Source organism: Bos taurus, chromosome 3 (genome assembly GCF_002263795.3).
Source record: "Bos taurus isolate L1 Dominette 01449 registration number 42190680 breed Hereford chromosome 3, ARS-UCD2.0, whole genome shotgun sequence".
NCBI lineage: Eukaryota > Metazoa > Chordata > Mammalia > Artiodactyla > Bovidae > Bos > Bos taurus.
In genome coordinates, this window is record NC_037330.1 from 120,503,400 (window position 1) to 120,525,359 (window position 21,960).

Sequence of the window (21,960 nt, forward strand, 5' to 3'; positions counted from 1 at the left end):
CTCGGCCCTGCCTCCCAGCCCTCCTGGATTCCTTGTTGCCCTCCGGCCACTGGCAGGTGTCCCCCTGGCCCCTCCTGGCCCTGCCGAGCAGCCCCTTGCTGGCCTGCTTGTGTGCAGTGCCCTCTGCGGCTGCTCGGGGACAGCCGTTGGTCCGTGGCCTCGGCAGGGCCGGGGGGGTGCATTCCTGTTGTTTTTCTGGCTGGAGGACCCCTTGGAATGCACGCCAGCCTTTTGAGTGGTTTGTAAGATCATTTGAAAATGGTTTTAATTTGGGAGAATGGCATTGAAACGTGTAAAATATCATGTATGAAACGAGAGAAAAAAAATGGTTTTAATCAGTAGGATTCCTTATTGAGACTTGGATAGTTCTGGTGTGTTTCTAATATGACGGGTCACACTTGACTGGAACAGTCAGCACACAGTTTGCTACAGTTGCTCCTGGCGTGGTCATTCTTTCAGATTCTGGATGAAATTGAGGAACATAACATCAAAATCTATCACTTACCTGACGCAGAGTCCGATGAAGATGAAGATTTTAAAGAGCAGACTCGACTTCTCAAGGTGGGTGCCGTGCCCGCGGACGCACAGGGTTGGTCACTCCGCCTTCCTGTGGCTGTTGCTATTTAGTCACTAAGTTGGGTCCAGCTCTTTGTGACCCCTTGGACTGTAGCCCCCCAGACTCCTCTGTCCTTGGGATTTCCCAGACAAGATACTGGAGTGGGTGGCCGCTTCCTCCTCCAGGGGATCTTCCCGACCCCGGGGTTGAACCCGGGTCTGCTGCATTGACGGGCAGATTCTTTACTGCTGGTGCCACCCGGGAAGCCCCGCTTCTTGCAGTCAGTGTATTTAACTTGGAAAGAGCTGGTGAGGGCCAGGTGTCTAGAGGCTTGGCCTCTGGGGTTGCCCGGGCAGGTGCAGTTACGCTGGTGCTGTTGCTTCCGGCACGTTTTGGCACAGCTGTCTCCTGCCGCCACCTGCGAGTGGGATGTGCGCCTACGCTTTTGCAGTGAGCCCTGAGGTCGGCGGCAGTGTGCACGTTCTCTGCTCATGTCCCTGTTTGCAGTGAAAGTTGGGGTTCCCCATGTAGAGCCAGTCTACCCCGCGTGTCTCCTTCTAGGCCAGCATCCCTTTCTCTGTGGTTGGATCCAATCAGCTGATTGAAGCCAAAGGCAAGAAGGTCAGAGGCCGCCTCTACCCTTGGGGCGTCGTGGAGGTGGAGAACCCGGAGCACAACGACTTCCTGAAGCTGAGGACGATGCTCATGTGAGTGCCGTCTCCCTGTGGTGGTGCCCGGCCGGGAAAGCGGGGCTTCCAAGCGGGGCTTCCCTGCACCCCTGCAGCGGGCGGTCCAGCTCCGTGCAGAGGCCCGCCCGCTTCTGACTGCCGCAGACTGGTCTCTCCCGCTGGGGCCTGCGCTCCTCCTCAGGCTTGGACACCCTGATGGTTTTCTCTGCAGGTGACAGTGACAGGCTCCCTCTGGTATAAAGGTTAAGCTTGCAGAGTCACGAACGTCTGAACTGCATGTTCCCATAAGTCCCTTCAGAGGAGCGTATTCTGGTTTAGGCGGCGCTCACCTTGGTGGCCCTCCTAGTGGCTCTTCCTCTGACCATGGGTGGTGGTCTCCTGTGGGAGGTGCCCCGGGTCTCGTTCCTGGCGTGTGCTTCGTGTGCATGACCAGGTGCCCCCCCACAAGTGGCAGGTGCATGTCGCCCAACCCCGGTGCGTCTCTTGTCTTGCAGCACTCACATGCAGGATCTCCAGGAGGTGACCCAGGACCTGCACTATGAGAACTTCCGGTCCGAGAGGCTCAAGAGAGGCGGCAGGTCATTGCCCAAGCCGTGCCATCCCCTCTGCTCCTGTGCCCAGCTCAGCTGGCCGCCAGCATCAGCGTTCGGTGTCCTGCCTAGAGCTATCTCCACACACTTGTTGCTAGTTTAATCGCTCGTGGGGCCGGGTGTGTTTTTGATCCGTTTTGCCTGTTGAAAGGCGTCTCTAATCGTTTATATCAAGAACAGTTGTAGTAGAAAGGCTGCAGACTTGTGTTGGGTCCTTTTTCGATACAAGGTCCTTTGTACCCACGTATGAGGTGCACTTTGGAGATCACTTTAGGTGTTGTTAATTTGGGGACCAGAGGTTAAGAAGGGATTTAGAGGCAGCAAGACCATGCTGTCCGAGGACCGTCAGGCTGTGGTGCCATGCAGCAGCCATGTCAAGCTGCGTCTGTGGGCTCAGAGGCCTCCACGCCCGCTTCTCTGCCTGGACATTTACAACGTGTTCCTTTTACAGTATGATGGCTATAGTCTTTGTTCAGAACTTATCTTAGAAACCTACTCTTCAGATAAAATCTGCCATTTTTTGAGTAAAGTTGGAAGTGTTACACCCACCCACCCCCCCAGCTTAGAGTAAGAAAAATATCTTGAATTTTCCATTTTGTGTTTTCTTTTTGATCATTTTTTCTTTTTTATTCATTCATGTTGTTAGTCCGAAAAATAGTAAGTTTATATGATTTCCAATAGATTTTTCTCAGAAATTGTATTTCTGAGAAGTTGTAAAGTGAAATTTTACTACTTTGGGTATCTCTCATCAGAAATGACCAGCCGTAATTTGTTGTAATGTTATACTTGTAATTTCTTTCAACTCTTAGGAAAGTAGAAAATGAGGACATGAATAAAGACCAGATACTGCTGGAGAAGGAAGCTGAGGTAAGTAGAAAAGTATTGTAGTTTTTAATCTTCAATAGCAAGTTAATGGGAAAAGTTGGAAATAGAGTTTAGTGACATGGCTGATTTGTATAAGGTTTAAAAATCAGTAGTTTTCATATACACAGACAATGAAAATATAACGACAGAAATTGTCAATCACTGTCATTAAGAGAAATTTAAGGAATACGTATGACTTACACAGGGGATGAAACTAGAGAAAGCTGCCCTGAGAAGTGCGTTCAGAGTTTGAACCGACAGGAAGCTCTAGGAGGCAGGGTGCAGGCGAGGACCGCGGTCTCTAGCGCAGCGCACTCCCTGCAGAGCCTGTCTGCCGAGTCCCCTGAGAGCCCGTGACGGGGCGACTGCCGTCCTGGAGAGCGGCCGGGTGTGGAGGCGCAGGGCGCTTGTGAGGGGACGGGGACGGTCACTGCGGGAGCAGCTGGGCCTCGGGCCCCTCGAGGGCAGCCCCCACGGCAGGGCAGCAGCTGTTTCCCGCCTCTCTAGGTCAAACTCTCTCATGCTGTCTTTCCTTTCTTATTTCTTCTGTTTCTTGGTCATTTTATTTTTCATTTGAATGGCCTTTTCTTATTGTGTGCTCGGTGTTCTGTTGAGACCTTGGTCCTTTCACTGGCTGGTCAGAGTCGGCGAGGGTCAGCTCGTGGGGCCGCAGTCACGGCCCCATGAGGGCCCCGGGCTCATATGCCCCTCTCGTGTCCGCAGCTCCGCCGCATGCAGGAGATGATTGCGCGGATGCAGGCACAGATGCAGCTGCAGCTGCAGGGCGGCGACGGCGACAGCGGGGTCCACGGGCAGCACGTGTGAGGTGAGGCCCGGCCTGGGGAGCGGCCCCGGCCCCGAGGGGAGGGCGGCTCCCGGGAGACCGCGCTTCCCACCCCCGTCCAGCGAGGGCGGCCGTGTTCTCGCAGCTTCTCAGCCTGGAAGCTGGTCCGCAGCTGGAGTGGGAAGCCGAGCCAGTCCTTCCTGTGTAGGGAAGAAGGCCGCGCTTCCCTCCTGTGTCTCCTCCCACCTGGGACACCTCGCTCCTGCTCCCAGATGCATGCAGGTCCCCACGCCTGCCACCTGGAGCTCACGTCCGACCCTGCAGGATGGGGCTCAGTCCCAGACTGGGCACCAGTCTGCCCCCACTTCAGATGCCAGTCACAAGTTGAGGTTGTCAACTGCACTCTGACGGACTGGCAGAGGTTAGAGGTTCCCATACCCACACCCCTACAGGAAAACGTCCGACTTCCTAGATCACATTTATTGAGGGTAAAATACAGTACACAGACGACGAGCCCTACAGGGTGAGGCCCGAAACGAGTGCAGAACTTCTGTCCCCGAGGAGCTGGGTCTGTCACCTTCCTGGTGGGGTGGATTCACCCCCGAAAACTCTCTAGACTCCTACTTTAGAGATTTAATATCTCGACAATGGAAGAAAAATTGTATATTAAAGTAGCTTTTGTTGGTTATACAATTTGAAATTTATTAAGGCTCAAAGTATCTTTACAGAGAGAATTTTTTCCAATAAAAGCTTTCCTGTGTTTCTCGCTGAGCCGCATGGACCGCTAATGAGAAAACGGGAAGCTCCAGGAGCCAAGCACCCGCCTCCCATGAGCTGCTGAGCGGCAGTGACACTCTCACTGCCGGGTTGGGTGGCGTGACCGTGTGCAGCGTGCAGCTCCCGTGTGAGGCCCTAACGGACCCAGCTTGGCTCTCCTCCAGGGTCTGTTCTCAGAGGTGCACCCGAGTTTTTTAGCAGTTTTCACTCGAATCCGTTGAGGAATGGGACAACTCTGCTCTTGTTTCTTGGCCAGGAATCTCTTGATCCTAAAAGTTTTATGAGAAGACATGGTGAGGAGCAAATTCAATCACACGTAGGATGGTGGAGGAAAGAGCCAAAGGGAGCTTAATGTAATTGGAATGGCTCAGGCAGAGCAGAAGTAGAGGTGGGCTGAGGGGTCCCCTAGAGGGAGACTGCTGGTATGGCCCCTCAGCGCAGCTCCGCCCTGACTGCTCGTCCTTGGTGGGTCCGGGGGTCGGGCCAGGCTGTGCTGCCTCCCCGAAGTGCCCTCTCCCTGCCCCTTGGACAGGGGACGCTCAGAGCTGTCCAGGCAGTGGCTAACTAGCTCCAAGCAGAGGGAGCGGAAGGTAAAGTCAGAGCCCAGAGGAGGAGGAGAATGTGGGGTCAGGGTGGAGGCTGGCCTGCTCCCCGGAGGAGCTGCCCGGGGCCAGGCAGTGCCCGCCCGCCCAGCTCTAGGGAGAAGCCGGGATCTGGGCACGGGGTCTCCAGTGTGGTTAGGGGCCTGGGACTGTAGAGGCGTCACTCACATGCTGTGACGACGTGAGCAGCTGCGGGCTGAGCTGCCACATTGCTGGGGCAGTGAGACAGAAGGCGAGGGGCCCTGAGGCTGGGCACCTGTCAGAGGTCTCCACGACACACAGCTGACGAAGGACCTGGGCGGGGCCAGGCTGGGGGCGCTGGTCACCGAATAAAGCCCTTGCCCTTGGTGGCTGATTGGGAGAGGTTTTAGTTGTGAAATCGCTGGAGAGGAAGACACAAGTAGGTAGGAAGGTACGCGCACTCACTTTTAGAGGGAGCGTCCAGGGAGCCTACCTGGGTCAGGTGTGACTGCTTCTCCTTGGTCGTCGTGTCACAAGGTCCCGGGGGCCTTTCTGAGTGAGTGTGGAGGTCCCACTTCAGCAGTGAGGACGCTGGCCCTTGTCAGCTGGTGGGCCTTCTGATGCCAGGGCAGCACTGCCCAGGCAGGTTTGCGCCTGCTGGGAAGCGGTGGGAGGGAGAGGGGCCGAGGAGCGCCAGGGCTCCCCTGGGGCGGGAGGGGGCCATGGGTGTTGGCTTACTTCTCTGTTGTGCTGCTTCTCTTTCTGAAGCTTTACAGAATTATGAAAATTCCACTTTGGGTATAAAACCGGTACATTTCTGCGTACTTTTCATCCCGGTTTCCAAGAACTTTGTAAGTGAGGTTTTGCCTTTAGTAGACACTGTGGTCCTCGGGGCCCACCGTCTGCTCAACCTTTGCCCTTTGTTATTACACAGAAAAATCCTGCTGGTCGTGGTCTGAGCGGTGGGCAGGGCAGGACTCCCACATAAACGTCTTGTGTTTTGTTTTTCCAGGAAACACTTTGCAAGATGAATATTCCTATGAGTAACACAGCTGCGTGTTTTCAAGACTGTTGGAGGGGTGCCTGTCCACATTTCACAGTACCTGTGCCTAAGAATTTAATTTTTTAAAAACTTTCAATGTGCTATTTTGTATGAAGTACCTTAACCTTTGCATTTCATTGTTATGTTATACTTATATTCTGTGAGGTGAACTGTCCATTTTCCTTCTTCTTCCACTTCAAGTAACCACTAACGCTAGAACTGATGCCCAGGGACCAGTCAGCACGTATAGTTAATAGTGGAATTCCATTTGACTGGCCTAACCGACTAATCGTGATTTACTTCTAGAACATTCGGATTTCCGAGAACGTTCCTGAGCAGTAGAGACCTGAGCGCAGAAGGACGAGCTGCCCGGGTGCCAGGCCGTTCTCACCAAGCCATGGCACCTGCTTCCCTGCCTTGCTTTTGTTTGACCATAGCATCCAAAACCAGTTTTGCTGCTATAACTCCATACTGTTAATTCATCTGCACATTATCTGTTTACCAAATGAAAAGATATCTAATTAGATACATGTTTATACTTAAATAGCTTTTTTACAAACAGGCTGTTAGGGGTGAGTTTTTAAACAAGTCTTTGAATTGTGAGGTCATTTTTTTAACCACTATGCAGAGAACTCAGCACAAACCACATTCTATAGAGTTTGCCACGAAAACCCATGAGCTGCAATTTCCATGTCACAGCTAAGATTCTTACCTATGTGGTGAGAGTCAGTAAACTGTTTGTACTCAACTAGATTTATAGCATAACTTTTTAAGGGAAATTAACAGTTGATCTGTGCAGAAGTCTGCCTTTTTATACTGCACTTGGCGTGTTTTCTGTGACTGCAGTGCGGAAATGTATCTGGGCAGTGCCATCACGGTTCCCAGTGCAGTTCTGGTTTGGCTTCGCTTGGACTGATCCCGTTCTCAATGGTTTTCAGGCAGATAGCAGTGTGTGGCCTGTCCCGTCCATTTTTAGCCGCCATGGTTTCCTTCCTTACATGTTACACAGACTTGTCCACAGGTGGCTTGAGAGTGAAGGCTCTTTCAGACTTGCTCTGTGGGCTGGCTGACGGTGCCAGCGTGGGTGCCACACTGGCTGGTTTCCTTGCCCTGCGGTTGATGGGTCCCCAGAAGTGACACGTGGAAGGAGACTGGAGGGAGTGGGTGCTGGCTCAGCGTTCGCATCCCACTGGAGCACCGGGGGGGCGGACGTGGAGAAGCGCTGAGCTCCAGGGCTGAGGCCACCCCAGAAGGAAGGGAGATGACAGCGTCAGCCGGGTGCGCGGCAGAAGGCCGCCCGGTGTTCTCCCGACTGCCCTTCACTGCTGCCTGATGGCAAGCGGTCAAGAGCTGTAGGTTTAGGTGCCTTGTACAGTTTTTACCAAGAAGTGTTCCATTTTGGCATTTATCAACTATGCTAGTAAAAGCTGTTTTTTAAAAGGGGGTGGGGTGGCAGTACTTGAAAGCGTACTAAGCTTTCTAGTAATTCGTCTAGTATTCTAGACGTAATAAGCCCAGTATGGTCTACTTAGTGCCAGCTGCCACCTAACGGCTGCATGGGTGTGGCTGGGCCTACACTTCCAGATCCCCTTTTGTTTTGCTGCCCCATTCTAAATACTTCTGCTAATAGATAATTGCTCTTTAGTTACTAAGAGATAAAACTTTACCTATAAAAATGTATTTTGAAAACTTACTTTACACAGCAATTTTGTATCCACTGAAACTAACCTTTTACCAATAAAGCACTATTGTTTAGATATTAAGTGAGTAGTTCTCATTATTGGCTCTTTACAAGATAAAGGTGTAAGATCTCGGAAAGATTCAGAGAAAGTTCTGCATTTCCTGTGTATAAGAAATGGGGAGGAATTATTCGCATGAACATCAGTACATAATAGCTCTGTACTGGCCATCCCGTCTGGAAAGAGGGAGCCACGAAGCCTGGGAAGAAAGGATTTACAGGGGAACGGATAAAAAGGAGCTCTAATGGGAGCTCGATGATGTCTGCCCACCGGGTATAAGACGTGAGAGAAGCAAGGTGTCATTCACAGTAGGGACAACGACTGACTGATCAGGAGGAATGCTGGAAACCTGACCTGGGGGTGGCAGCCAGTCCCCTGGCCCCTCCACCCAGGACCGCCTGGGCCCCTTTCCTTCTGTAGTTCTCCCCAGGCCCGTCCCTCCCTCGGGTGTTCCTTCCAGCTTACTCTCCGCAGCCTCTACTGGGTCCCCCGCCGCTCTGACCAGGGTCTCCCTGCGTAATCTCCCTGGCAGTGTGTACTTGTCGGGGGTTTTGTGCCTCGGTGGGGAGGGGTGCGGGGTTCTGCGCTGGGGGCCGGTAAGAGAAAAAACCCGGCGGGAACGACGGGGGCAAGAGTGCCCTTCTGAGGCAGCCCCGCGGAAAGCAGATATTCCTCCTCGTGTGAGATGTGCCCGGAGGCCAACCAACCAGGATTTTCCAGGATGGTTCGGGACTTATTCCCTAGATAGCCGCGCGGGGGCGCTCCTGGCCTGCTCACGGGGGCCGCGGCGGGGGCAGGACCGGGGCAAGTTGAGCCGGGTGTCCAAGAATGCATAGGAGCTCACTCAACTGTTCGAAGAAGGGGCGTGTGCTCCTGCAAATCGTGGGCCTGGGGGCTCCGGAGATGGTGCCACGTTTCCATTCCCCGGTGGGGAGCCGCGAAGGCTAGGGGGCCGCTGGGCTCCCAGCACGGCCCATTTCCTCTGCAGCACACCTTCGCCTGGCCCTCGGCGCCCCTAAGCCGACCCCGGTAGCCCCAGGAGAAGAGGATCTAGTAACAAACGCAGGCAGCCACGGTCCAGGGCAGCACGGGACTGCAGACCGATCTGGGCCGGAGTCGCGCCCCGCCCCCCGAGCCGACGCCCCGCCCCTCCCCGAGCCGTAACCACGCCCCGAGCACTGATCTGACGCCCCGCCCACAACCGCCCGCGGCCCTGCGAGCCGAGCTGGCCGAATTACATCCGACTCTGCGCGTGCCTTCTCGCCCTACAAATCCACCAATCAGAGTTCTGTGCCGCGCTTCCAGGCTACGGCCGCGGAGCCCCCGCCCCAGGGGCCGTCAGACCAATCGGCGGCGCATCCGCGGGGCGAGGGCGGGACCCTGGGGGGGCGGGGAAGGGGCGCGGGGCGCGGGGGCGGCCCGCGGGCAGTAGGGAGCGGGCGGAGCCGGCGCGGACTCGGAGGCCGCTGCGGGCGACAGCTCGGGCTGGGCAGCCGGTGAGGGTGCGGGGCCGCGCGGCAGCGGGCGAGCGGGGGCCAGGCTACGCCTCGGGGGCGGGCGGCGGAGGCCGCGGGCCGAAGCCCGAGGCAGGGCGGGCGCCTCCGGAGAGTGAGCGGCCAGAGGAGTCGGCTCCCGGCCTGGGAAGGCCTTCAGGCGGCGGGCCGCGTGTGAGGAGGGCGCTGTATGGGGAGCCTGCCCGCTGGGGGCCCTGGGTGCGCGTGAGGACCCCGCGTGGGATCCCGGGTGGGCGTGAGGGCTCCGCGTAGGGGCCCCGGGATGGGCAGGGAGGGCCCCGCGTGAGGCCTGGGCAGAACCACAAGTGGAAGCTTGGGCGACTTGTGGCCATACCCTTTTTGGCCTTTCTTTAAATGATCTTGAGGCTGGTATTAGGTGTTAATGCTTTTACTCCGGGAAACCTGGAAGGGCTCCTCAGGCAATGAGAGCCTTCCAAAGGCCGCCCTGATAGCTGGGACCCGGCCATGCCCAGTGATCGCTCAGGCCGGGGTCCACACCCACCCTGGTGGCCACGGCCTCCGGAGGCCTTCCACATGCTGGTCGGTCGTAATTGCCGTGAAAACAGAAATTCCCAGGAGGGCACTGAAGGAAACAGCCTGAGCCCATAGTGAAAGGAAAGATTTACATCTCGGGCTGGCTTTTCCCTGCGCCTTTGCTGTTTCTGTGCGGGAGCTTTGGGCCGAGCACTCTGGAGAGCTTGATGGCCGTCAGGGGCACAGCGCCAGAGGGCTGGTGGTGTGGAGGGGCGGCGGCGCACCTGGCAGCTGGGCAGGCCTGGAGTGGCCTTGGCCTGCAGGCAGATCTAATGCTCATCTGTATGGGCTGCTCTTTGACAGTTCTGTGAGCTCCTTACACCACGGGACTTAACTCTCTGAGGGTTAGGGAGCGCTTCACACCTGGTGTTCGTATTTTGTTTTGTTGTTGTTCAGCCTCTAAGACTAAGTCATGTCTCTTTGCAACCCCATGGACCGTGGCACACCAGGCTCCTCTGTCCTCCACTGTCTCCTGGAGTTTGCTCAAACTTATGTCCATTGAGGGACTGTTGTCATCCAACCGTCTCTTCCTCTCGCGCCCTTCTCCTCTCCCTCAATCTTTCCAATGAATCGGTTCTTCGTATCAGGTGGCCAAAGTATTGGAGCTTCAGCATCAGTCCTTCCAATGAATATTCAGGGTTGATTTCCTTTAGGGTTGACTGGTTTGATCTCCTTTCAGCCTAAGGGACTCTCAAGAATCTTCTCCAGCACCACAGTTTGAAGCATCAATTCTTCAGGGCTCAGCCTTCTTTATGGTCCATCTCTCACATCCATACATGACTACTGGAAAAACCATAGCTTTGATTTTGCAGACCTTTGTCAGCAAAGTGATGTCTCTGCTTTTTAATATGCTGTCTAGGTTTGTCATAGCTTTCTTTCTAAGGAGTAAGCGTCATAATTTCATGACTGCAGTCAAGTTGCCTCAAAATCTGCAGAGATGACGTGGCCAGGCCCTGGCCCCAGTAGGAAGCAGAGTGGGTGGCCGGTGCTGGATCACGCCCGGACCCGCTTCCTGGGGTGGGACTGCTGCTTTGTTGCCGAGCCTCAGTGAGCACTGAGCTATCTGGACCAGAAGCTGCAAGAGCTGCAGAAGTTTGCTGGCTCATTACCTGCTTGGACCTCCCCTCCTGGTAGGCTTCCTGCTTCCATCTATACTAATTCCTTTCCCAAAAGGGGAGTTTATATGATACATTCACGTATCTCTCCTCGAGTTCCTTATCAACAAATGAGGTTGCAGTTTACCTGCCTCATAGACTTGTTGTGAGGATCAGGCGTCAGTAGCTAGATGCCTGGAACCAACTAAGTGCTTAATCAGTGTTAGCCATCATGTTATCTGGTAGAAGAGCAGTCTGAGCACACGGTCCAGAGAAAAGAAGGCAGTATTTAAGCAGAGTTGTCCTGTTTGGGAGAAGGGCGTGTGCCCTGCATTGACAAAGCAAAGATGGAGGCATGGATAGTTCTGTGCATGTGCTTTTAAATCCATCAGGCCCCTCCTCTCCTTTCCAAACACCTTGCCTCTCAGCACAGCAGTGCATCCTCTGTGCTGAGAAGATAGCGGATGGCTGTTCCTGCCGCTGTTCCTCTCAGGTCTGTTCCTGCTTTTCCTTCACCCACTCTCTTGTAAGCCCGCCACCTCCCCTTTTGCTCAGTGGGTCACAAGTTTCCTGCACGCGGCTCTGCGTTCTGTGCAGGAAGAGCCCTGTAAAGCTGAGTGCGGAGCCGTGGTCGCCCCATCCTGCTCTCTGAGACCCCGTGTGTGGAGCATCCTTGGGCTGCAGCATATTTGTCAGCTCTAGGCTTCACCTTGGCAACAGGGTGTCAAAGGTGAGGGCTCCACAGAGCTTAAGGATACAGAGGCCAGAATGTGATGGATTTCTGGTGATTCTGTAAATTGGTCTAATCTTTATGGAGAGCAGCTAGCAATAAGTGATAAAAGGTTTTGATTTTGGAATCCCGGTTTTGAAAACAAACTCGGGTACACACCGCGTGTAAGAGTGGTGGAGCACTCCGCAGCCCACAGACGCGCTCCGGCAGTCCCCTTCTCACCCTTCCCGCCCAACAGAATTGGAACCATTGTGATCCCTGGAAATACGTTCAAAAAGACATCTTAACCAAAAAAGCGAAGCAGTTTGTACACAGCAATTACACTGATTTAAAAATATTCGAGGATGTGGACAAGGATCGGAGGAGAAGATGGAGTGATGAAAGTAGTTTTATTTTAGGGTCACAGGACTGTTCTCCAGTTTACAGTCGTTTTAAAATCCAAGAGCGGAAAGGCCCGCTGACGCTGCCAGACGCAGTGATGAGCCTGTCTTCACCCATCTCTCCTAGCTGCAGAGTACCAGGTGGTACTCTGCAGCTAGGAGAAATCCCACCCAGGCCTCCGAGGTGGGCTCTGAGGACCCCCACCGCCCGGCCGTGGGCGCCCTCAGGGCCCTGCTGGTGTGCACTGTTCTGCCCAGCCAGCCCTCCATTGCCCGGTGGGCCCAGCTCCACTCTGTGCTGGAGAGCCGCCTGGCAAGGCCAGCCACGGCCCCTCCTCAGTGCTCCCCAAGTGTGGTCCGGGCCACTTTCACAGGCGTCTCCCCTTCTGGCTCATCCCACACTCGGCACGTGGGGTCCCTTAAGCCCAAGAGGGGATGGCACACCCTGAGGTTGGGGGTGGGGAAAGGCTGAGGTCACTAACCTTTCTGAGCCTGGATTCCTTGTTTTGTGTGGCAAGGGTTTTGAGCCAGGGGCGGGCCTGGCGGCCACTCAGGACTCTTGGGGGGTCTGACGCAGACACGCGCCTTTCGCTGAGGCCTCCTCCCTCCCTCTCCACCCACCAGATCCCTAGCGGCTTCTGGCTTCTGGCTTAACTCCTCGCGGCTCTTACCAGCACTTAGGAGACTGGCTCCTGTGTCTTCCCTGCTGTGATGGGGCGGGGCGGGGAGGGGGCGCAGTGTTTCTCTTCTCAGAGGCTCCTGTGCTTTTAGGAACTTGGACTTGCTCTGTTCAGAAGCAAGGTGCTCGCTGAACATTTGGACGAGTCAGGTTTCATTGGGGCAGAGTGGATGGCAGTTTTTATGGGACCTGAGATTTACCCAGTGTGGGGGAGGAGACCTCTTTAAGAAACACAGTGTTAGAAATAAAAATTAACTTGGACTGCAAATATTTATTTAGAATGAGAAAAAGTAAATACGTTACAGAGTTGAGAAAGCTGACCATTAATGTAACAGTCAGAACAATCCAGAAAAATAGTGTATTTGCTAATTGCCTGACACACCTCTGTTTCCCAGCGGCTCAGCAGTAAAGAACCCGCCTGCCACGCAGGAGACCCAGGTTCAATCCCTGGGCCAGGAAGGTCCCCTGGAGAAGGAAATGGCAACCCACTCCAGAAGTTTTGCGTGGGAAATTTCCATGAACAGAGGAGCCTGGTGGGCTACAGTCCATGGGGTCACAAAGAATCGGACACAAGTGAGCAAGTTAACAGCAGCGGCAGCAGATAAGAGTTGGGTGTTGTCGTCTTGAGCCCTCGACACAGCTCTGTACCACTTTTCATTTGGCCGTGTACTTTTTAATTAGTGTGACAGAGAATAGAATGAGTGCAGCGACTCCTCTAGCATGGTTGATCAGAAACCTTTATTGTTGACTGTTAGGAGATATAAAACGGTTTCATGCTTGCTGTTTCTAGCACAGCTACAGATTGTGTTTTGGAACAGCAGGAGTCCTGATAAATTCTGTTTTGCAGAATTCCATTCAAAAAAGTTGTGAATCTATGGCGTATTTATAAGTATACTGCTGCAGTGTAAATTCTTTTTTCTGACGGCGGGCAGTGCGGTTTTGGCCGCTGAGTGCCGAGCTCTGCTTGCCTTTTCACGTGCCTGGGGATGACTCTCCGGTGTCTGGCCCCCTGCACTGCCAGCCTTGCTCCTTCCCAGGCCCACACACCCCCTGCCCCTGGCACTGTTGGGGCTGTTGGTGTTGCCACGGGGTCCGGCCTGCACTTGGTTCCCCAGCCCCGGGCCGAAGCACCCTGGGCGGCAGCGACGCTCCCGGAGCCAGGCCTGCGGCATGATGGCTGGTGGTAAGCTCGGTGTGAAAACTGAAACGTGTCCCGTTAAACCTGAACTCAGCATGTCTCCTGCTCCTTGTGCAGGCAGCTGGGTCCTGTCTTAAGCCACATGACCTGGGGAAGGAGAACGCAGGCAGGGTCAGGGTGGAAGGGGCAGCAGGCTCAGTCAATTGCCATTGGAATATGTGTGCGAACTTTCTAGATGGCTTCGCCAAGGGCCCCTCCTTAGGACCTTGGAAGGGGCCATGCCAGCGAGGAACCCAGAAACAAGGCAGATGGGCATCAGAGTCACAAGGCCAGACAAGGGCAGGGCATGGTCAGCACCTTGAGGGCGCCTGGGACACAGGCGGTAAGGGTGCTCGGCGCCGCCTCTGCCAGCTGCTGGGCGTGTTTAAGGAGGAAGCAGCTCTGGGTCGTCTTACAAATCACCGGAGTTCTTCTGTCTCCTGCGGCCTTCAGATCCTGGCTGCATTGGTGACAGTTAAGGAGATACACGTTGGGGGAACAAGTCTCACTCTCTGAACAAGAAACCCATTCCAGACACTGTTTAAAAATGATCATTTTTACTTTAACTGAACTGTTTGAGGAGGAGACACAGGTAGGTTCCCTTCTTTCTCCTTGAAGGTGAGCCGTGCTCCACTGTAGGACCCCCGCTGTCCTCCACCCAGAAGCCAGCTGATTTCAGATGTAACACGTGTTCATCCCTGGAGGCAACTCCAAACGACAGACCCTTGGAAGGGAGGAAATAGAAATTAACTGTCTTCCCAAAGAGCACCATGCAGACACGCTCTAGATGCCTGGAGGTTGAGTTCTGTTTCTGGGAAGAGACATAAGCCCCCTCTGCCCCAGCTCGCCCACCACCCTGGCTGCAGGGCTGCACAGCTGCGCGGAGCAGCCGTGAGGAAACAGCAGCCAGCACGGCCACACGAGCAGTGAGGCTCCTGTTCCTCCTCCACCTCCCCCAGCCTCCCCAGACTGCTCCCAGTGCAGCCAGAACCCAGAGATGGGCTCCAGGTGCAAACCAGGAGGGCTGCAGGAGGAGCTGCCCAGTTTGGGTTCCAGAGAGACGGGGAGACAGCCATCGTACCCCCCTCCCTCTCCCTGTCCTCCAGCCAGGCCTGTGGCAGCAGGGCGCTCTACTCTCTCCTGCAGCTGGGGAAGCCCCCAGCGAGCAGGGCGTCAGCTGCAGGCTTCTGGCTGGAGAACTGAGGAGTAAGCCAGGGAGCTGTGGACAGGGGGCCGAGGGGGTGACGCCTATGGAGAGGGGGTGACCCTAGTGGAGAGGGGCAGAGGGGGTGATGCCTGTGGAAAGGGGGTGAGCCTAATGGAGGGGGCCCTGAGGGGGTGACCCCTGTGGAGAGGGGGTGAGCCTAATGGAGGGGGCCCTGAGGGGGTGACCCCTGTGGAGAGGGGGTGAGCCTAGTGGAGGGGGCCCTGAGGGGGTGACCCCTGTGGAGAGGGGGTGAGCCTAGTGGAGGGGGGGCAAAGGGGTAATGCCTGTGGAGAAGGGGCCTGAGGGGGTGACCCCAGAGTTGCTGATGAATTTGTGGGCCCAGCGCTGAGCTGTGTTTACACGGGGCTGACTCTGCACCGCTTGCCTGCAGGAACTCGGCTAAGGGGGAGCCCACAGCCCAGCGGGTGCCGGGGATGGTGCCCAGGGAGGGTGGAGCCTCTGCAGGTGGGGCTGATGCTGAGGCCTCCACCCGGCCCTGGCAAGGCCAGTGCAGCTAAACAGAGATGACCCGTTCTCGTGGGATTTAAGTGATGCCAGAGGCTCGCAGCGCTGTGTTTGGTGTATTGTATTTATTTATTTGTGTTGATACTGGCTCTTCGTTGCTGCTCAGGGTCTCTGGTTTGGGTGAACAGGGGCTGTTGTTCGTCATGGTGTGTGGTTTTCTCGCTGCAGGGGCTTCTCTTGTTGCAGAGCACAGGCTGCAGATGCTCAGGCTTCAGACCTTGCAGCCTGTGGGTCCCGGAGCGTGCAGGCTCAGTAGTAATGGCTTATGGGCTTAATTGCTCTGTGGCATGTAGAATCTTCCTGGACCAGGGATCAAACCCAGGTGCCCTGCACTGGCAGGTGGATTCTTACCCACTGCATCACCAGGTAAGTCCAACACAGTATTTTAACTCCAGGATACAATCCAAAATTACCTGACATGCATCACGTCAGATCAGATCAGTCGCTCAGTCGTGTCCGACTGTTTGTGACCCCATGAATCGCAACACGCCAGGCCTCCCTGTCCATCACCAACTCCCGGAGTTCACTCAGACTCATATCCATTGAGTCAGTGATGCCATCCAGCCATCTCATCCTCTGTCGTCCCCTTCTCCTCTTGCCCCCAATCCCTCCCAGCATCAGAGTCTTTTCCAATGAGTCAACTCTTCACATCAGGTGGCCAAAGTACTGGAGCTTCAGTTTTAGCATCATTCCTTCCAAAGAAATCCCAGGGCTGATCTCCTTCAGAATGGACTGGTTGGATCTCCTTGCAGTCCAAGGGACTCTCAAGAGTCTTCTCCAACACCACAGTTCAAAATCATCAATTCTTTGGTGCTCAGCCTTCTTCACAGTCCAACTCTCACATCCATATGTGACCACAGGAAAAACCATAGCCTTGACTAGACGAACCTTTGTTGGCAAAGTAATGTCTCTGCTTTTGAATATGCTGTCTAGGTTAGTCATAACTTTCCTTCCAAGGAGTAAGCGTCTTTTAATTTCATGGCTGCAATCACCATCTGCAGTGATTTTGGAGCCCAGAAAAATAAAGTCTGACACTGTTTCCACTGTTTCCCCATCTATTTCCCATGAAGTGATGGGACCAGATGCCATAATCTTTGTTTTCTGAATGTTGAGCTTTAGGCCAACTTTTTCACTCTCCACCTTCACTTTCATCAAGATGCTTTTTAGTTCCTCTTCACTTTCTGCCATAAGGGTGGTGTCATCTGCATATCTGAGGTTATTGATATTTCTCCCGGTAATCTTGATTCCAACTTGTGTTTCTTCCAGTCCAGTGTTTCTCATGATGTACTCTGCATATAAGTCAAATAAGCAGGGTGACAATATACAGCCTTGACGTACTCCTTTTCCTATTTGGAACCAGTCTGTTGTCCCATGTCCAGTTCTAACTGTTGCTTCCTGACCTGCATACAGATTTCTCAAGAGGCAGGTCAGGTGGTCTGGTATTCCCATCTCTTGCAGAATTTTCCACAGTTTATTATGATCCACACAGTCAAAGGCTTTGGCATAGTCAATAAAGCAGAAATAGATGCTTTTCTGGAACTCTCTTGCTTTTTCCATGATCCAGCGGATGTTGGCAATTTGATCTCTGGTTCCTCTGCCTTTTCTAAAACCAGCTTGAACATCAGGAGGTTCACGGTTCACATTGCTGAAGCCTGGCTTGGAGAATTTTGAGCATTACTTTACTAGTGTGTCAGATGAGTGCAATTGTGCGGTAGTCTGAGCATTCTTTGGCATTGCCTTTCTTTGGGATTGGAATGAAAACTGACCTTTTCCAGTCCTGTGGCCACTGCTGAGTTTTCCAAATGTGCTGGCATATTGAGTGCAGCACTTTCACAGCATCATCTTTCATGATTTGGAATAGCTCAACTGGAATTCTATCACCTCCACTAGCTTTGTTCGTAGTGATGCTTTCTAAGGCCCACTTGACTTCACGTTCCAGGATATCTGGCTCTAGCTCAGTGATCACACCATCGTGATTATCTGGGCCGTGAAGATCTTTTTTGTACAGTTGTTCTGTGTATTCTTGCCATGACATGCATAGAACCAGGGAAATACCAGCTCACAGGAGAGAAGACAGGCTACAGCTCAGATGATGCAGATATTGGAATTACTGGACAAAGACCTTGTGGTCGGCAGAACTTTGTCCCCTCAGGCCATCACCCCCAGTGTTACTTCTGAGAACAGGTTATGTTATGTGGCAAAAGTGCTTTGCAAATGTGAGACCATTGACGAGGTTCCCTAGTTGACCTGAGACATGAGCACTGCAGATTCCAGAAACAGCTGCCCTCCCAGCACTAGCGCCCTGCCAGAGGCGGTTGTTTGGGTAATTTATCCTCCAGCGTGCTTGTTTGAACGGAAGCAAATGCGTGTGTTCATGGTCCTCCTCTTCACCGGAACTCATGTGCCACGCACCCGCTTTGCACCTGGCTTGTATCCACCTTCACATCAGAGAAGCCCATGGAGACCTTCTTCTCATGATAGAAATTTCAGCAGCATCCTGTGCTGTGGACAGAGGGCTGTGCTTGCTACTGAGCCACGTGCTCATTTTCCAGCCAAGGGGGAGGCAACTGGGGAGCAGACCTTTTTTTTTTAATTACATGGACTTTTTTAGAGCAATTTGAAGTTCACAGAAACTCCAGTGGAAGTTCCACAGATTTCTCATATGCCCCCACTCCAGACAGGCACAGCCTTCTCCATCGTCACTGCCCCGCCCCAGTGGTGCCTCTGTTACAAACCTGAGTTGACACGTCATCACCCAGAGCTTCGGCAGACTCTTGAGCTGAATTGTTCCAACTTTAGAATGGAAATTACACATCACAAGGTGGTTTTGAAGGTTTTTTTTATTAAATGAGAATATATAGGAGCCAAGTTCGTAACACTAGACGTCAGTGGTGGAAATTGTATCCGGCCACCAGAAATAGTTTTAGGAATAAGACTGCAGAACATTTTGTTCAATTAGAGGATGAAGGGAAAGTGAACCGGAGTCCCTCATCAGTCCCTGGATTTTGATTGATTCCCTCCAGGTCTCTGGAGAGGGTCCCCCTGAGGAGGTTCCCCTGATCCCTCTGGAGGGGGTCCCCCTGGAATGGTCTCCCTGGAGAGGGCCTCTGGAGAGATCTCCCTGAAGAGGTCCCTCTGGCGAGGGTCTCCGGAGAGATCTCCCTGGAGAGGGTCTCTGGAGAGGGTCTCCGGAGAGGTCTCCCTGGAGAGGGTCTCTGGAGAGGGTCTCCAGAGAGGTCTCCCTGGAGAGGGTCTCTGGAGAGGGTCTCCGGAGAGGGTCTCCGGAGAGGTCTCCCTGGAGAGGGTCTCTGGAGAGGGTGTCCGGAGAGGTCTCCCTGGAGAGGGTCTCCGGAGAGGTCTCCCTGGAGAGGGTCTCTGGAGAGGGTCTCCAGAGAGGTCTCCCTGGAGAGGGTCTCTGGAGAGGGTCTCCGGAGAGGGTCTCCGGAGAGGTCTCCCTGGAGAGGGTCTCTGGAGAGGGTCTCCGGAGAGGTCTCCCTGGAGAGGGTCTCTGGAGAGGGTCTCCGGAGAGGGTCTCCGGAGAGGTCTCCCTGGAGAGGGTCTCTGGAGAGGGTCTCCGGAGAGGTCTCCCTGGAGAGGGTCTCCGGAGAGGTCTCCCTGGAGAGGGTCTCTGGAGAGGTCTCTGGCAGCAGAGGAGCTGCTCTCTGCCCTCTAGAGCCCGCAGGACTGGGAAGCGCTTGCTGTGTGTCTCATCTAGTTTGCATACTCTTGCCTTTTTAATGTTTATTTATAAGCACACAGAGCAAAACAAAGTAATTTCTGTTAGGCTGTAATTTATGTAAAGCAGATTCAGTGCATACATTTTTCCTTTCTTCCCGTGGTCAGGCTAGAGGAAGCAGTCGGGCTGAGGCGAGACTGTTGAACAAGCAACTTCCTGTTCCTGCAGGGAGGGTTCTGTCACTGCTACTCACTCCAGAGTGAGACCAAGGTCGACTGCTGTTTACAACTCAGCGGTTCCAGCTGATTTTCTGAGTTCGTTCCTTCCTGAACTTTCTTAAGCTAAAAGATGAGTAGTCATTAAATAGGAGGTATGTGCGTATTGCCGATGTGTGATAGCAAGCAGAGCTCTCCTGGAGCATCCTCGGGAGGGTGCCCGGGAGCTCGGGTCCTCTCAGGAGAGTCCTCTCCTGGAGCATCCTCAGGAGGGTGCCCGTGGGCTCGGGTCCTCTCAGGAGAGTCGTCCTCCCCAGATGAGCCTCCAGGTGTGAGGGTGTCTTCTGGTCCTCCGTCTCGGCTTCAGCCGGGTGGGTGTCTTCCTTTGACCAGGTGGCAATGACTGGGACAGAAGCTTGCTGCTCAGAAGACATAAATGTGCAGAGGCCATGTTTTAGAATTCCTTGATCCAGGAAAAGTGTTTTTCCATTTATCTAACGTGTGTTTTGTTAGGAGAGATAAACAGCGGTTGATTAACAGTGTGCTGTTAAAACTGCATGAATCAAATGCACAGCTGGATGAGCTGAGTGGACAGTGTCCAGTCGGGCCGTGGAGCTGTGCTGGCCACACCTGCAGCCCCTCCGCTGTGCCCACCCCAGGGCAGCCCCCCAAGGGGACCCCAGCCCCGACTCTTCTGGGATAGCCTCCCTACATGTTCTTCTTGCTGTTTCTCACCTGAATGAGTACAGTAGCTTAGTCTTGCTTGATTTGGGTTTTTTGTTGGTTTTTTGTTTCTTTTTTTTTTGAGAAGTAGGTGTTTGGACATGACTTTCTTGTAATAAGTCAAAGGGAAGAACCTGAAATTTTTTCCATGCAATGGCACCCCACTCCAGTAGTTTTGCCTAGAAAATCCCATGGACGGAGGAGCCTGGTAGGCTGCAGTCCAGGGGGTCGCTAGAGTCGGACACGACTGAGCGACTTCACTTTCACTTTTCACTTTCCTGCATTGGAGGAGGATTGGCAACCCACTCCAGTGTTCTTGCCTGGAGAATCCCAGGGACGGGAAGCCTGGTGGACTGCCATCTATGGGGTCACACAGAGTCGGACACGACTGAAGCGACGCAGCAGCAGCAAACTTTTATATGAACAAATATAAATGAGGATCATACAATGGAATACACAACAAATATAAATGAGGATCATACAATGGAACACACAGCAGAAGTGATTCAAACAACACCCTGGTTGTGCCTATTGCTTCAGAGCTGCAGCTTCACTTAAAAGGGAAAGGATCGCTTGGTGCCCGCCACTTGTTTCAGAAGGGCCTCTTCTGGCGGTGGGTGAGCACTGTGAGCCCACCGCGTCTCCCTCTCACCTGTCTGCACACCTGGGCAGCTGGCAAGTGGGCTCATCTCCCTCCACACCCTTGCTTCCTCAGTAGCCTCTCACGTTTGTGAAGCTGGAATGAAAGCGCTCGCATTTATGGTTCTCAGCACCTCATGGATCTCACACTCAGTGATGTGGAAGCAGGTTTCTGCCACGTTGATCGAGCCCGTGGCCTGTGCAGTGCCTCGTGTCCTGACACAGTGCATGTTCTTTGACGTGGCATTAACCACAGTAAGAATTACTTCTCCCAGGGCCATGCAGCCTGGAGGGCGAGCTCTGAAGACAGCTGGTGACTGCCAGCCTGAACCGCCCTTGCAGCTCAGCTGGGTCCGAACACAGGGTCAGCCGTTGGCTTGTGTCGGAGGCCGGCTGGGAGCTGCGTCCTGCAGGGTGACTAGCTGCCTCGTCGCTCTGCTCGTGCAGTGCACGTCTCACTTTCCCAGCGGTCTTGGCTCATTTTCTGTTTGCTTGTTGATAAACCAGACATGCAAGTCAGTTCTCAGCCAGACGGTTGGGAAGGCCTTAGCTGAGTAGGGCTTAAGCAGGAGGCAGCAGGCCACTGAGAAGCTTTTCGATCTTAATTCAAGACATAAAAAGTTCGTGAGTTAGTTTGTCTTGATAACAAAATTAGCTTGAAAGAAAGAAGGCCAGGGAACTCAGCAGGGAAGTTGGCATGAAACGGAGTGGACCAGGAATCTAGTGAGGTTAATTCTCCAAAATATTTACTGCAAGCTAGTCGAAGACTTTTCGAAGATGATTAAGCAAACTAAAATAATTTTTGTGGCATCTGCATTCTTTCTTGATTAACATCTGGCATTTGTTTTTGTCTTACCATGTTTAACCATTAAGTGTATTGCTTTAAGTTGACTTATACACAAATAGGCATACTTAAAAAGGGAATTTGCCATAAGTAGAAGGTAACTTTATTAATAAGGGTGAATGAAAGCAAGCCTGTATTACTGGATTCTAGCAGACACTTAGCCTATTCTTTCATTGTTAAACACAATGATGAGATGGGCTCTTTTAAACTTAATAGCTTAGAGCTAGAGACCTTTCCCCACACAGCAGGGAGGGTTGGAAGGGTACAGGCACCTCCCGGGGCACCTCTGAGCCTCTCAGACCCTCAGCGTCATTGGTGAGGAGGGCTCGGGGGATGGAGATGACAACGAGGTTATTGCGGGGGTGGGGCAGGGCAGTGTAGGCAACAGCAGAGGCGGGGGCTCCCCACGGCATGTGCCA

At 53.6% G+C, this 21,960-nt stretch overlaps 2 protein-coding genes across 6 annotated transcripts in view; both read left to right on the forward strand.

Moving 5' to 3' along the window:
- The window catches only part of SEPTIN2 (septin 2), a 29,515-nt gene extending 21,887 nt beyond the window's left edge, over positions 1 to 7,628 (forward strand). For all 3 annotated transcript variants that reach the window (XM_059883385.1, XM_059883383.1, NM_001046092.2), the window contains 6 exon segments: positions 460 to 561; positions 1,118 to 1,263; positions 1,740 to 1,823; positions 2,645 to 2,702; positions 3,423 to 3,525; positions 5,836 to 7,628. In XM_059883385.1, the coding sequence (XP_059739368.1) occupies positions 460 to 561; positions 1,118 to 1,263; positions 1,740 to 1,823; positions 2,645 to 2,702; positions 3,423 to 3,524 (492 nt within the window). In that variant the 3' untranslated portion in view covers position 3,525; positions 5,836 to 7,628.
- Positions 7,629 to 9,051: 1,423 nt separating this feature from the next.
- Positions 9,052 to 21,960, forward strand: part of FARP2 (FERM, ARH/RhoGEF and pleckstrin domain protein 2) — a 99,985-nt gene continuing 87,076 nt past the window's right edge. For all 3 annotated transcript variants that reach the window (XM_024990358.2, XM_024990360.2, XM_024990361.2), the window contains exon 1: positions 9,052 to 9,100. The gene's annotated coding sequence lies outside the window, so the exon portion shown is untranslated. The remainder of the gene's footprint in view (positions 9,101 to 21,960) is intronic.